The sequence below is a fragment of the Alosa sapidissima genome, chromosome 7 (genome assembly GCF_018492685.1).
Source record: "Alosa sapidissima isolate fAloSap1 chromosome 7, fAloSap1.pri, whole genome shotgun sequence".
Classification (NCBI taxonomy): domain Eukaryota; kingdom Metazoa; phylum Chordata; class Actinopteri; order Clupeiformes; family Clupeidae; genus Alosa; species Alosa sapidissima.
In genome coordinates this window covers 9822607-9836647 of record NC_055963.1, presented here as the reverse complement: position 1 = coordinate 9836647, position 14041 = coordinate 9822607, and the positions used below count along the sequence as shown (strand labels likewise).

General features: G+C 43.6%; 1 protein-coding gene across 2 annotated transcripts in view; it reads left to right on the top strand.

Annotated features, from left to right (window-relative positions):
• The first annotated feature begins 513 nt into the window (after positions 1 to 513).
• Positions 514 to 14041, top strand: part of arfgef2 (ADP-ribosylation factor guanine nucleotide-exchange factor 2 (brefeldin A-inhibited)) — a 47877-nt gene continuing 34349 nt past the window's right edge. For both annotated transcript variants that reach the window (XR_006032948.1, XM_042098734.1), the window contains exons 1-16: positions 514 to 864; positions 3141 to 3171; positions 3669 to 3792; positions 4075 to 4221; positions 7476 to 7655; positions 8202 to 8490; positions 9225 to 9431; positions 10029 to 10168; positions 10881 to 11014; positions 11461 to 11695; positions 11853 to 11952; positions 12046 to 12185; positions 12515 to 12623; positions 12797 to 12986; positions 13344 to 13455; positions 13566 to 13771. Coding sequence is in view for 1 of the 2 variants with exons in the window: in XM_042098734.1 (XP_041954668.1) it covers positions 696 to 864; positions 3141 to 3171; positions 3669 to 3792; positions 4075 to 4221; positions 7476 to 7655; positions 8202 to 8490; positions 9225 to 9431; positions 10029 to 10168; positions 10881 to 11014; positions 11461 to 11695; positions 11853 to 11952; positions 12046 to 12185; positions 12515 to 12623; positions 12797 to 12986; positions 13344 to 13455; positions 13566 to 13771 (2513 nt within the window). In the remaining variant the exon portion in view is untranslated. The remainder of the gene's footprint in view (positions 865 to 3140; positions 3172 to 3668; positions 3793 to 4074; positions 4222 to 7475; positions 7656 to 8201; positions 8491 to 9224; positions 9432 to 10028; positions 10169 to 10880; positions 11015 to 11460; positions 11696 to 11852; positions 11953 to 12045; positions 12186 to 12514; positions 12624 to 12796; positions 12987 to 13343; positions 13456 to 13565; positions 13772 to 14041) is intronic.

The following is a 14041-nucleotide window of genomic DNA, read 5'->3' as shown; positions in this document are numbered from 1 at the left end:
CCTCTATCCCTCTTCAATACGCAACATCCGATTATCGTCAGTGTAATTAAGATGCTCTTGATTGGCCAAAACGGTTCTTTTTAGCAGCAGTGACACTGGTGGTTTGAGTCATGAATGTAGAGGTAAGGATAGAAAGCATGCTGAGCAGAATTTAGAACATCTCAGCTAACCTCAAACCGAAAAACACGTCTGAGCGTGCTGGGTAAATTTGTGAGGATTTTTAAAGGATACAGCCCCTATACTAGGCCTACAAATCATAATTATATTGCTGTAGCCTATAGCGTGTGAGACAGAATAACTTAGGCTACTGTATGAAACTGACAGGCCACCTTTGCATTCCCTAATTAATCTGTTAACAGTTTCATCAGGCTAAGTGAGCAGTTGAAATTATAGTGTAAGAACCGGATATAGGATAAACACCTTGAACCTCATGCTTGCTGTCGCTGTCAGTGTTCGCCCTGTCGCTAGCCTACTTCCATCGCCTACTACTTCGTCAATGAAGAATCCTGATTGTCACGTGACGTGACCTGACGTGTAACCAACATGGCGACGCAGTGCTGAGATAGCAGTGTTCATCATCTCTGATTGACCGAGTCGGACTGTCGGCCCGGTTTTGTTTTGACTCGCTGACACCTGCTCCTGTGCAGGTCCAGGCCGACAATGACGGCCTGAGAGCGCTGCAGTTCGGTCAAGAGATGAAACAGCAGCTCAGTTTCGAACAACAGCAACGGCACCAGAAGCAGACCGAAAGCACTAAAACCAAGAGCATGTTTCTGTCTCGGGCGCTGGAAAAAATCCTGTCGGACAAGGAGGTGAAAAGGAGCCAGCACAATCAGCTGCGGAAAGCATGTCAAGTAGCTCTTGGTAAGTAGTATTGTTTTCATCCGGAGCTTAACTGTCGTTTGACATTTCGCTCATGGTATCAAATTCAGACACGATCCCTGTGTTTCGACAGCTGATGATTAGCCAGCTAGCTAGACATGCTACTCCAACTAGCTGGCTAGTTAGCCTTCTATAATAGGTTGTTGATAGATCGATTGCTAATGCTAACTTTCTGCAGTTTCATACAGTTACAATACAGATAATTCACGCGTTTCTGTGGATGTGGGTTCAGTATTTTCCAACTATCATGCTTATTGTAGTGTTCACTCGGCGTGTTTTCTCTACGTTGGTTGACAGTTCTTCGAGTTGTTGTTATTCCATCCGGCTGATGTTGTGTCATGGCCTAAGGTTTAAGACAACCATTTCTTGCCACTACATTTATTAAGAACTACAATGTCAAGAGCTGAAGAACATAGTTTTTAAGTCTTCGGTTTTATTTGGCATAAAGTTCAATTAGTTAGTGAATCCAAATGATCGTAGCAGCTAGCTTCCTAGTTAGCTGGTGTTGCTTGACCAATCATAAAACAATACGTATGTTAGCTGGTAGTTCTAGCTCATCAATTGTCTTGTCGTTTCCATCGTTTGTGATGATTAGATTTTCGATTTGCCATTTTTAACCTGGTATTACCTTGCTTTTTAGTTTCATAGGAATCGAAAACAAGATCTGACTGACGTCCGTTTGGATTAAAGCACGCCCCCCCATACAGATCAAATCATTCGTGATTTACATGCTTGTTCCCCCATCTGTCACGTCTTGTGTTATAAATTTCGACCAAGTGAGTTACGTGGCATTCAAAGTCAAACAAAAAAAACGTGATGATTGGGTCATCTTCCATATATCTAGAGTTGGAAATTGTGACTAAAGTAACAGCCTAGGTCGTACATTTATTTAAATTCGTCTGGTAAGCTGTTTTGCTTGAAATTCCAGTTTACTGCTACGATGGGATGCTCCACGTTTAGCCCGATACTTCCGGGAGTTTAGAGTGGCCATACACAGTAAACTGCGAGTGGCGCGTCAATGCTGATGGTTTATTCATTATTTACAGAGTTACAGGACTATCGTCTCTGGTTTCCTAAAGTTAGTCACCTAGTGTTTCCATGAATGCCATTGCAGGTCACTTTGAAACTTATAAACGTCTCATTTTGATCAGGTGGTAGAATTTGCTTTGATTTCTCTATGAATGAGTAAAGCTGTATAATTTTTAAACCTGACCAATTCATTTAATTCATCAAGTATGGTACGATAATAAAGGGTCTATCTATAGGTCTAAACATGAAGCGCATGTAGGAGCACCTTCATGGGTCACTTGTGTTTACATTGTGCTGATAATGTTTGCTCAGGTAGTGTTTGCAGTCAATTCCGGGGTCAGGTGTTTACTTTTGTTCAGTAGATTCCTGGATTCATTGTTATAATAATCTATCCACAATTTACCCTCTCACTACAGTTAAAACCACATTACATTTATGAGTCTGATGATTTGATCTGATCAATAGACCTTGCCTATACATTTAGATTAGATGCATTTAGATCAATATTCTCAATCGGCACATATCCGGAAGCATTTTTACAGTCACCATCAAGTGATATTGTACATACAAGAAACTGCATTTTAATCATTACAAAGCTTACGGCTGTTGCAAAAGAAATTTCAACAGAGCTGTGTGTGTAGTCTTTTCATTGGTAAAGCTAACGGATGTGGGTGGACCTGACTGACACTGAGTGGAGCAAATAGAAGACTGTCTTTCGAAAAGAAATGGCTGAAGAACATTATAACCTCTGAGATAGTGAAGGAGAAACATTATTGCCAGACAGGCTATGTGATGTTGAGATCTAGTGTATGCAGACAATGATGTTTGGCTTTTTAATCATAACATAACATATGTTTATCCTCAGTTTCTAGCCCAGTCATGACACTTGCCACCAGCCAGTCTTGCTGTTACTAACAATTCATTTATATCACATTACCACAGGTGGAACAAAAACATTGAAACCTTTAAAACAAAGTGGTTTATTTATTACATTTTCACTGCTCTCCACAGCCTCTCTAAGCTCTAATCTTGACAGTGTTTCCTCTACGTTTATTTCAGCATGGCGGCCCCCCACGGTTTAATTAATGCCACCGCTGTTAAAAAAAATCTAGCGGAAACACTGCTTGATTCCTGAAATTACTATATACTGTAATATAGGCTATCGGATATATGTAGATATATATCTATGCCTTCAGTTAACTAAGTTTATGCTTGCCTTGTCTTAACAGATGAAATAAAGCTCGAGCTTGAAAAACAAAAGTAAGTTCTAGCTTTTCCTACTTCTGTTTTGTATCTCTTACTGAGCAGTTTGAGTTTGTTTACTTCATTCCTCCTTAATGAATAAATAAGATGATATGCTTTTGAAAAGGTAGTTTCTGGAGCATATAATTCAGTCTCGGTGGAATGCTCAATCCTACCACTTGAACTATGAATGAATGGGAATTTTGCTCCAGGTGCTGTCAGTTTCAGCTATGAGGTGGCCTACTGCTCCAAAGTGCCTTCTGAATGGCCCATTTCACACCAGTGTAGTATAGTCCCCTTCCCTTATCACAATATTGTCACAGTCTCTTTTCTCTGTGTGTGATGCATCCATGCAATCTCCCATAATCAGTAACACAGAAAGTAATCCTGTTGTGATAAATTAAAAGCCTGTAATCAGGCTAACAAAGGCTGAGAGAAAGATTATGATGATAGTGGAGTTACATCTGCACCCAAACCCAATCAGAAAGTTAACCTGTGTTGTCTGTGCATTGTAGAGATGGCACTGTGGTCCCTCCCCGAGCCAACTACATTGAGGCAGACAAGTATGTGTTGCCTTTTGAGTTGGCGTGTCAATCCAAGTCACCACGGATTGTCAGCACCTCCCTGGACTGCTTACAGGTACTGAATAGGACACAGCACTCATCTATAGCCATATATCTGCTGTAGTAACTTACTGTTAATCCATCCACCTATCTTTCCTACATGAGTTTATTTGTACAATGAGACAGCAATGCAATAGATCAGTGTGCAGCAGAAATTTCGTTTTTGAAATAAATTATACTACAGCATAATGTAATTTTGGGATACTGTGGTGCACAATTCAAAAAATCATGAAGACACACTGCATAGAGTTTTCGTTACTGATCCAGGTGTAACATAAATCTCTACGACCCTGTGTAGAAACTTATAGCTTACGGCCACATCACTGGCAATGCTCCGGACAGCAGTGCTCCTGGGAAACGACTGATCGATCGGCTGGTGGAGACGATCTGTAACTGCTTCCAGGGCCCACAGACGGACGAGGGTGTGCAACTCCAAATTATCAAGGTGAGTGGACATCCTGTCCCCGATGCAACACTTGGGAAGGGTGTCTGGTGGTCGGCTCTCACCACACTCTGAGTCTGAGATAGTGATGTTCAAGCCTCTGCTCCTGTTACTTCAATTAACTGCTTGTTATACAATAATGGTCTATCTATGCTGTCTTTTGCCAGTTATATTATGTTATTGTGAATATGTTCCTGTAAGCACACTTTTTGATAAACATTATGTAAATATCTTACAGTACAATAATACTATGGGTCAGTTTGGATAAAAGAGTCTGTATGTGACTTAATGGAAATGCAAATATATATAAGGCAATTGGAGAGAATGTAATTGGTAGCATTTGTGGTCTACACTATAGCTGCGTTCAGATTTACATGTAAGTCTGCATGTTCTATGTTGTTCAGATATACAGTTGGGCCGTATATCTGAACAACATAGCCGGCCATTTGGAATTCCGAACTTAGCCGGCTGTTAGATTCTGTTCATGTGCGTGTTCAACCACATTCAACCTGTTCAACCACACGAAGATTCTGTTAATGTGCGTCGGTGTCGTTCACACATATGACCGCATAATGTCAGCATCATATCTAAATCACTCGAAGGGTCGGACCTCCGTTTGACAAAGCTCCTCATATACTGTGGAGGACGTGTCTGAAAGCAACTTATGTTAGAGCATTACAAAGAGAAACAGAAGCTTGTTTGATGATGTAGCTGTGCTGTCTCTTGACCATGTCCTGATTTCAGTTGGAGATAACCTCAATGTGTGCCAAAATGTGTTGCCATTGTAACGTTTTGTGTGAGAAGTTCAAAAGTCAGGCCCATATATCAAAGGGCCGCGGCCGCCTTATCTCTCTTGATTTCATTATGTGAGACGGGAGCCGGAAGTCCAGGAACTAGGATACTGTTATTTCTGACAGGGTACATTCCACATTCTGACATTAGAGGGACAAGACACCAAGCTTTTGTTTGCCAGCTGTAGCTTTCTGAGAAATATACTTGTGTGACATGTACTACGTAAGAGATAACGGCCGCCGAGGTGTCCTGTTATACGGAATTAATGGACGAGATCCAGAGAAATTCAGGAGCAAATGAGAAAGAAAGTAATTGAGATCTATCAGCCTGGAAAATGTTCTAAAGCCATTTCTAAAGCTTTGGGACTCCAGGGAACCACAGTGAGAGCCATAATCCACAAATGGTGAAAAGATGGAACAGTGGTCAACCTTCCCAGGAGTGGCCGGCAGACCAAAATTACCCTAAGAGCTCAGCGACAACTCATTCAAGAGGTCACAAAAGACCCCACAACAACATCCAAAGAACTGCAGGCCTCACTTGCCTGTGTTCATAACTCCACCATAAGAAAGAGACTGGGCAAAAATGGCCTGTATGACAGTATGGAGTTCCAGGACGGAAGCCACTGCTAAGCAAAAAGAACATTTAAGGCTAGTCGAATTTTTGCCAGGAAACATCTTGATGATCCCCAAGACTTTTGGGAAAGTACTCTATGAACTGACGAGACAAAAGTTGATCTTTTCGAAAGATGTGTGTCCCGTTACATCTGGTGTAAAAGTAACACAGCATTTCAGAAAAAGAACATCATACCGACAGTAAAATATGGTGTTGGTAGTGTGATGATCTGGTGCTGGTTTGCTGCTTCAGGACCTGGAAGACTTGCTTTGATAAATGTAATGAATGAATGAATGAATGAATGAATGCATGCATGAATTCAGCTGTCTAACAACAAAACCTAAAGGAGAATGTCCGGCCAACTGTTTGTGACTTCAAGCTGCAGCGAATTTGGGTTCTGTTGCAGGACAATGATCCAAAACACACCAGCAATTCCACCTCTGAATGGCTGAAGAAAAACAAAATTAAGACTTTGCAGTGGCCTAGTCAAAGTCCTGACCTGAATCATATTGAGATGCTGTGGCAAGACATTAAAAAGGCAGTCCATGCTTGAAAAACCTTCAATGTGGCTGAATTACAACAATTCTGCAAAGATGAGTGGGCCAAAATTCCTCCACAGCGCTGGAAAAGACTCATTGCAAGTTATCGCAAACGCTTGATTGCAGTTGTTGCAACCAGTTATTAGGTTTAGGGGGCAATCACTTTTTCACACAGGGCCATGTAGGTTTGGATTTTGTTTTCCATTAATAATAACAACCTTAATTTAAAAACTGCATTTTGTGTTGTCTTTGGCTACCGGTAATATTTGAATTTGTTTTGAATTTTGTTTTGTTTGAAACATTTAAGTGTGACAAACATGCAAAAAATAAGGAATCAGGAAGGGGGCAAACACTTTTTTTACACCACTGTTGCACACAAAGGAAGCAAGCGATTCCGTTGAAAAAGAAGCCGAATTCTACAATGTAAGGCAATTGGAATCTAATTGGTAGCATTTCTACCTACACAATGTTAAAGCATTACTAAGAGAAACAGAGGCTTGTTAGATGCTGTAGCTAGGAGTCTCTAGACCATTTCCTGATTTCAGTTGGAGATAACCTCTAAAATGTGCCAAAATGTGTTGCCATGGTGACGTTTTGTGTGAAGTTCAAAAGTCAGGCCCATATATCAAAGGCCTTATCTCTGTTGATTTCATTATACGAGACGGGAGCTTGAACTCCTGGAACTAGGCTACTGTTATTTCTGAGAGGGTACATACCACACACTGGCATTAGAGGGACACGACGGCAGGGTCATTCCGTGTCAAATCAGACAAAATCCCGGAAAATGGTTGCTGTACTGTCTCAGATTTTGCTCAAAGTTTGTTTACCTAATATTTAGGTCCCAAAACTAAGACCAATTCCAATGTTTTCATAGCCTCTCCAACATCAGACCTCATCTCATTGAGATGGGTTCTGGGAACTAGACATTCATTTTCTCGTATTTGAAACGTTGTTTATGAATGCCCAGAGCCGTTTATTGGGCGCTACGAATGTCTATCAAATGTGTCTGTACATAGCTCATAACGGCTTCAGTGTATCGTTATCGTCTTGCTGCCCTCCCTCCGTTCTGTGATTGGTTCCTTCGTTGAGGTGAAAACGAAGTCCATAGAATCCAGGTTGCCTAGCAGCGTGAATAAAATTGCGCGTGTAAGACAGCATGGGAAAACCCAGGCTAATGTTTTCATACAAAATCACCCTTCTGTCAGTGATCCTTTACAAGCACTTGTAGTAATGCTATAGCGCTAAATGTTCATTATTTTCACTCTCTCTCTCTCTCTCTCTCTCTCGGTCACTCTCGTTCCTCTTGTTCTCCAGGCTCTTCTTACAGCAGTGACCTCACCTCACATTGAGATCCATGAGGGTACCATTCTGCTCACCGTGCGCACCTGTTATAACATCTACCTGGCCAGCCGTAACCTGATCAACCAGACCACAGCCAAGGCCACACTCACCCAGATGCTCAATGTCATCTTCACTAGAATGGAAAACCAGGCAGTGAGTCTAGGGCACATCCAATTGTGTGTGTGTGTGTGTGTGTGTGTGTGTGTGTGTGTGTGTCGCTCAGTCCAGCCAGCCCCAACAAACCCCAGCGTTCTGAAGATGGCAGTTGGTTACAGTCTTTAGAATGTCCAGAAAACCAACTTCAGCTCCACACTGCCCAGATAGGGAAAAAAAAGACTTTTTGACATGTCAAACCTAAAAAAAAGACACACTGTGCACACTGACCCAATTCTTAGTATTTTTTGGAGCTTGTTGGTGTTTGTTGGGGCAGTCTGCAGGCAACTTTAGTCACATGCACATAATAGATATGGAAACATACATATTTTGAGTTGAGTGCCTATTGTTTTGAAGGTTTCATTTTGTGATCTTTTATTGTGTAACTATAAAACCCTAGGTTCTTAGAATCCTAGATCCATGGACCCATAAAGGCAGTACTGACACACACATAAGAATAAGGCTCTGCATATCTTTAGCCTTCACACTGGCGTGACTGGAGTGTATAACTGTGAGCTTAATGTCACCATCTAATGTCTCCCCCAGGCTCTGGAAGCCCAGGAGGTGGAGAAGGAGCGCTCCCGGCTGCACCCCCCTAACCCCTCACCCGTCCCCAGCCGAGGCTCCGGATCCCCCCGGCAGACTCACTCCTCGGAGCACAACGGCCAGCCCTCCCCTTCCCCCAGCTCCGCCGAGCTCCCCGCCACACCCACCCCCACACAGGACACACCCTCGCTCAACGGCCAACCAGAAGAGGCTGAGGCTCAGGAGCAGGAAGTGGACGGGGGAGATGTGTCCACGGCAGAACAGGACAGAGAAGAAGCTCCATCCTCAGGTATCAATTCAGACGTGTTAACATGATTCAGACGTGTGATAAGTGTGCTTGTGCCAATTTACTTCTGAGAACTTGACATACCACAGAGCACATACCACAGAGAACATACCACAGAGAACATACCAAAGAGAACATACCAGAATTATTGGCACCTCTAAATAATGGTATCATCATGCTGAAGTGATGATCTGGGGCTATTTTAATTCCAAAGGCCAAGGGAACTTTATCAGGATGCATAGCATCCTGGATCCATGAAATGATAATAAAATCTGCCTGCCTCTATGGGAATTTAACATAGGGGTGCCGATACTTATGACCCCTCTATTTTAAGGAAGAACATGTATTTATTTATGATAAATTATTCATTCACAAAGAAAATTGCTGTCCTTAAAGGCTGGATATTTCCTCATTTTTTAACTTAAGGCATTAAGATTTCCACAAGATGATTTTATATTCCTCTTTTTAGTGAACTTTAGCAGAGGTGCCAATAATTCTGGAGGGTACTGTACCACAGAGAACATACCATAGTAATACAGCTACTGTATATGGTGTTTGAAGCCTTAGGGCCACACCAGCCTCCCATGCCTGAGTTTGCATGTTTCATCCCAGTGTGAGACTATGCTTCTCACAACATACACACAGATGTTACACACATATTTGCTAGAGAGTGAATCAAAGGTAAAAAATGTAGCTATTTATCTCTTTGTCATTTGCAACTCCATGTGATGCTGCAGAGTCTGAAGAACCGGCCGCACCTGCTGCACAGCCTGCGCTTGAGGGCGAGGGTGATGGAGGTGGAGGAGAAGGAGCAGGAGGAGGAGGAGGAGAGCTCCAGGCACACCCAGCACCAGAGCCCCCCCAGGGTCCAGCAGGGGAGGCCCAGGGAGTGGAGCAGGAGCTGGAGCCAGCCGGAGGCCCCGCTGACCACCCTCCCGATGGGGGTGAGGAAGGGACGGAGCGAGGGGTGGGACAGGTGGGGTGGGGACTCGGTTTTAAAGAAAAAGTACTTTGGTGAGATGAGATGGGACACAGTTGGGATGATTGAGATGCATGTCCCACTAGTGCAGTTGACCACTCACCACTGTAATAGAGAGACAGTATTCAGAATGATTGTTTCGTTATTTATGATGTTTTGCTCAACAACACTCAAGTTGCACACTTGTCCATTTAAAAGGATATAATGTGGTTGCATATATTTGGCCTGAATGCTTTTTAATGTTTGCCCTTTTATTGAGTAAGTGTAGAAATTACACATTTTAGAAATGACTTATTCTGTAAGTCGCTTTGGAAAAAAGCATCTGCTAAATACAATAACCATAACCATTACAAAACAAGCTTGTGCTACTTTAACTTCAGCCTTGAGGTGTTCTTCTGTAAAGTCCCTTTAATGTCTCCCAGAAAAGCATGAATAGAACTGTATTGTCTAGGGGAAAGTATGTGTCTAGTTTGCTGGGTGTGTGCTCAAGAGTGCAGACACGTGAACCTCCTGCACTGGGCTCTTGTCTCAGTTTTCAACCTTTCAACATCTACCCACTCAGGAGTGGAGCAGCAGGTGGAACCCGAGCCAGAACCAGAGCCCAAGCCGTCCGACACGGCGCCCCCTCCTGGTCGGCTGGATAGCCAACAGATGAATGGCGTCTTGGATGACCGCACCTCTGTCTGCTCCACTGACATCATGGTATGCCATGATTGTTTTTTATTTTTAACTTGAAATGAGTAACATGAAATTGGTGGGGAAATGGTGGGCGTTGAGGGCAGTAATGGCACTGGCCTTCAGGGTTATATAAGTCTGTTGCCATTTGAAAGGAAGGTGGTGCACACTTAATTTTCCTGTTTTTCTTGTTGGCACTGGTGAATAGGACTAGTGGAAACGTAGAACTGGGTTTTGTTTCAGGCTTTTGTCTTCTCCTCCCCTTCAGTTATGTGAGAAGTGGTTCATAGAACTGAGAAGATGCTCCAGTGTTTTATATTCATGAAAATAAATTTCCTAAACTCATACGGCCCTCTCATTGGTTTGAGAGCAATAAATCCTGGAAAGTAACTTTTCCAACGGACGGGTTAGGTAATGCCTGGGCGAGAAATGAAATATTCCACCAAAGTGTGGATTTTGGTGTGGGCGTGGCACCTTTTGGATCACACCCTTATGCTTGCGTTACGGCACATGCAACACTGCACATGAACAGCTGTTTTCGCTGTGAGATTCCGTTCTCAAACTTTGGCCCATAGACATTTTGAAATGAAATAAAAATGAAACAATAAAGCCTTGATTTGGAAGTCATGGTCAACAAGTCATCATTGGAATGCCCCATGTTTTCGTTTTAAAAGTAATAAGAGAATAATTAAGATGGTATAATTTATAAGTGTCTTTAATATTGCTATTGTTATTACAGGATGCCGAGGCCTTGCAGGGCACCCAGTCTGCCGCTCGCTTCTCCCACATCCTGCAGAAAGACGCCTTCCTGGTTTTCCGCTCCCTCTGCAAGCTGTCCATGAAGCCCTTGGCAGACGGCCCTCCGGACCCAAAGTGAGTGGCACCAGTGGCTGCGTCAGTGCTAGACTGATTAAGCTTTAATGGCTAATTAACCTTGAAGACCCTGTGTGTTAAATGGAAAACTCCCCTGTCTCTTTAAATCCCCTACACTTCGATCTACATACTGTGTTCATCAAGCAAGTTCTCAAGTCCTTTTGACATCCTTTTCACAGTGCTATGTTTGTGGAATATAATATTTTTTATTAGATTTAGCGATGGAGAATTCATGAGCAGGTGATAATTTGTTTTTAATGTGTAAGTGTAAGAGTTTGTGTATGAAAACACACATTTATTTTAATATAAAATAAGGTAAAAATCAATTGTTTAACTCAAGGGGAGGTGGAAAATGAGTGTAAATTCCCTGAATGGTGGAATATATTAATATAAAATCTTTGTTATTTTTTTTCCTTTTCTTTCCTCTTCTCTATCCCCCTCTCCAGGTCCCATGAGCTGCGTTCTAAGGTGGTCTCTCTGCAGCTGCTGCTGTCCGTCCTGCAGGGTGCGGGCCCCGTGTTCCGCACGCACGAGATGTTCGTCAACGCCATCAAGCAGTACCTGTGCGTGGCGCTCTCCAAGAACGGCGTGTCCTCCGTGCCCGAGGTCTTCGAGCTCTCGCTGGCCATCTTCCTCACCTTGCTCTCCCACTTCAAAGTCCACCTCAAGATGCAGATCGAGGTATGCCATGTCCACTGGTGCGGGGAATGATTTGGGAAAGGGAAGGTCAAAACAATGACGGTCAATTAAACAAAATCCTCATTGTAGATCTGCATAAAATGATTTAACTGCTAATTTTCTTCCCCTTTCTCCTGTTCCCTTGTCATGTCCCGTTCAGGTGTTCTTCAGAGAGATTTTTCTCACAATCTTGGAAACCTCAAGTAGCTCCTTTGAGCACAAGTGGATGGTCATCCAGACCCTCACTCGCATCTGCGCTGGTAAGGCCATCTGGACATTTAGACTAATTTATTCCCTCTTACCACACACCCTTGTCACAGTAGATTACCTCTCCTGTCCTCTCTGTCCTCCAGATGCCCAGTGTGTGGTGGACATCTATGTGAACTACGACTGCGACCTGAACGCAGCCAACATCTTTGAGCGGCTGGTGAATGACCTATCCAAGATTGCAATGGGCAGGAGTGGGCAGGAACTGGGCATGACCCCACTGCAGGTGAGCAGCAGTGGCCTTGTATGCTGGGTTTTAGGTTAGGGCTGCGGTTTTGGTTGTATTTGAGAATATGGAACGCCAAAATTGTAATCAATATAATTTAGATTACATGCATAGGTCTTTACATCCACCTTCACTGTGTCTGTGTCTGTGTCTGTGTCTGTGTCTGTGTCTGTGTCTGTGTCTGTGTCTGTGTCTGTGTCTGTGTCTGTGTGCTTTATAATGCATCTCTGTTTTCTGTGATGCATCTCTGTTGTGTCATGTCACTCAGACGCACTGCGATAAGGAAGTGATGTGGTTTCTCACAGGAAATGACCTGTTTAATTCTCCAGGAACTGAGCTTGCGTAAGAAGGGGCTGGAGTGCCTGGTGTCCATCCTGAAGTGCATGGTGGAGTGGAGCAAAGACCTGTATGTCAACCCCAACCTCCAGACTAACCTAGGTGAGGAGGGTGTTCTCATATGTAGATTCCCTGACTTGAACTGCTCAAATGCAACAACATTCTGAGCCTGTTTGTGTTTGTATAATGAGTGAAGACTCATTAAAGTAAATGCAACGCTAAATTTAATTATCCAAAATTAAAATCTATAACTGTGTGTGTGTGTGCGTGCACAGGTCAGGAGCGCTCTTCAGATGTTGAGGGTGGGGAGGTGAAGCTCCCAGAGCAGCTGGCGGGCCGCAGGGACAGCATCAGCTCCCTGGACTCCACGGTCTCCTCGAGCGTGCAGTCCTCCCAGCCGGACCACCCCGAGCAGTACGAGGTCATCAAGCAGCAGAAAGAGATCATTGAGCACGGCATTGACCTGTGAGTCCAGGGCTTAAAGATACCAGACACTGTTCAAGAACTGAAGCATGTGCCAGGCTGTTGGTTGGCTAATAGGTTATTACATATAACGGCTTTGAAGATTTCTGATAACCTCAGACACTGACATTTTCCTTACTTTAACGTGTGTCTGTGTGTCTGTGTGTCTGTCTGTCTGTGTGTGTGTGTGTGTGTGTGTGTGTGTGAGTGTACACATGTGCCTTGTAGGTGTCTGTCTCTTGGTTTACAGTGTGTACCTCTCTGCAGCTTAAGTCAGTTAATTATTTATGCTCTCTGTTGTCTATTAACCACCTATTGCCCTGCTCCTCTCAACCTTCTCTTGTTGTTGTTCTCTGACAGCTTCAATAAGAAACCTAAGAGAGGGGTTCAGTACCTGCAAGACCAAGGAATGCTAGGAACTTCCCCAGAAGACATTGCCCAGTTTCTCCATCAGGAGGATCGGTTAGACACGGTGAGTGAGCTCAGCTGGTCGTGGGTCATTTTGCCTTTTTGGTCAGCGCTATAGGACCTCAGTGACCTTTGACCCCTGATGTGAGCTCTGACCTATTTGTCCTCGGGCAGACTCAAGTGGGAGAGTACCTGGGGGAGAATGTGCGCTTCAACAAGGAAGTGATGTACTGCTACGTGGACCAGCTGGACTTCTGTGACAAGGACTTTGTCTCGGCTCTCAGGGCCTTCCTGGAGGGCTTCAGGCTGCCCGGCGAAGCCCAGAAAATCGACCGGCTCATGGAGAAGTTTGCCGCGCGATACTTAGAGTGCAATCAGGGGTAAGAGACTGATTAAGAGATATGAGGATATGAGGTAAATGCACATGAAAGAATACATATTGTAAATGTAAGCTCATTGAGAACAGCAGTATTCTTTTGGCATAACCTTCATATATCTGACTTCAGGAAATAGTGGGATGTTAAAATGACGATAACAATAACAACAGCATCTGTCCAGGCCTACTAAGTCTCAGGGGACTGCTGTTGTGTAGTTCTGTTGCGGTCACATCATTGTGTGGGAAAGTGGACTGACCTTCTACTCCTCTTCCT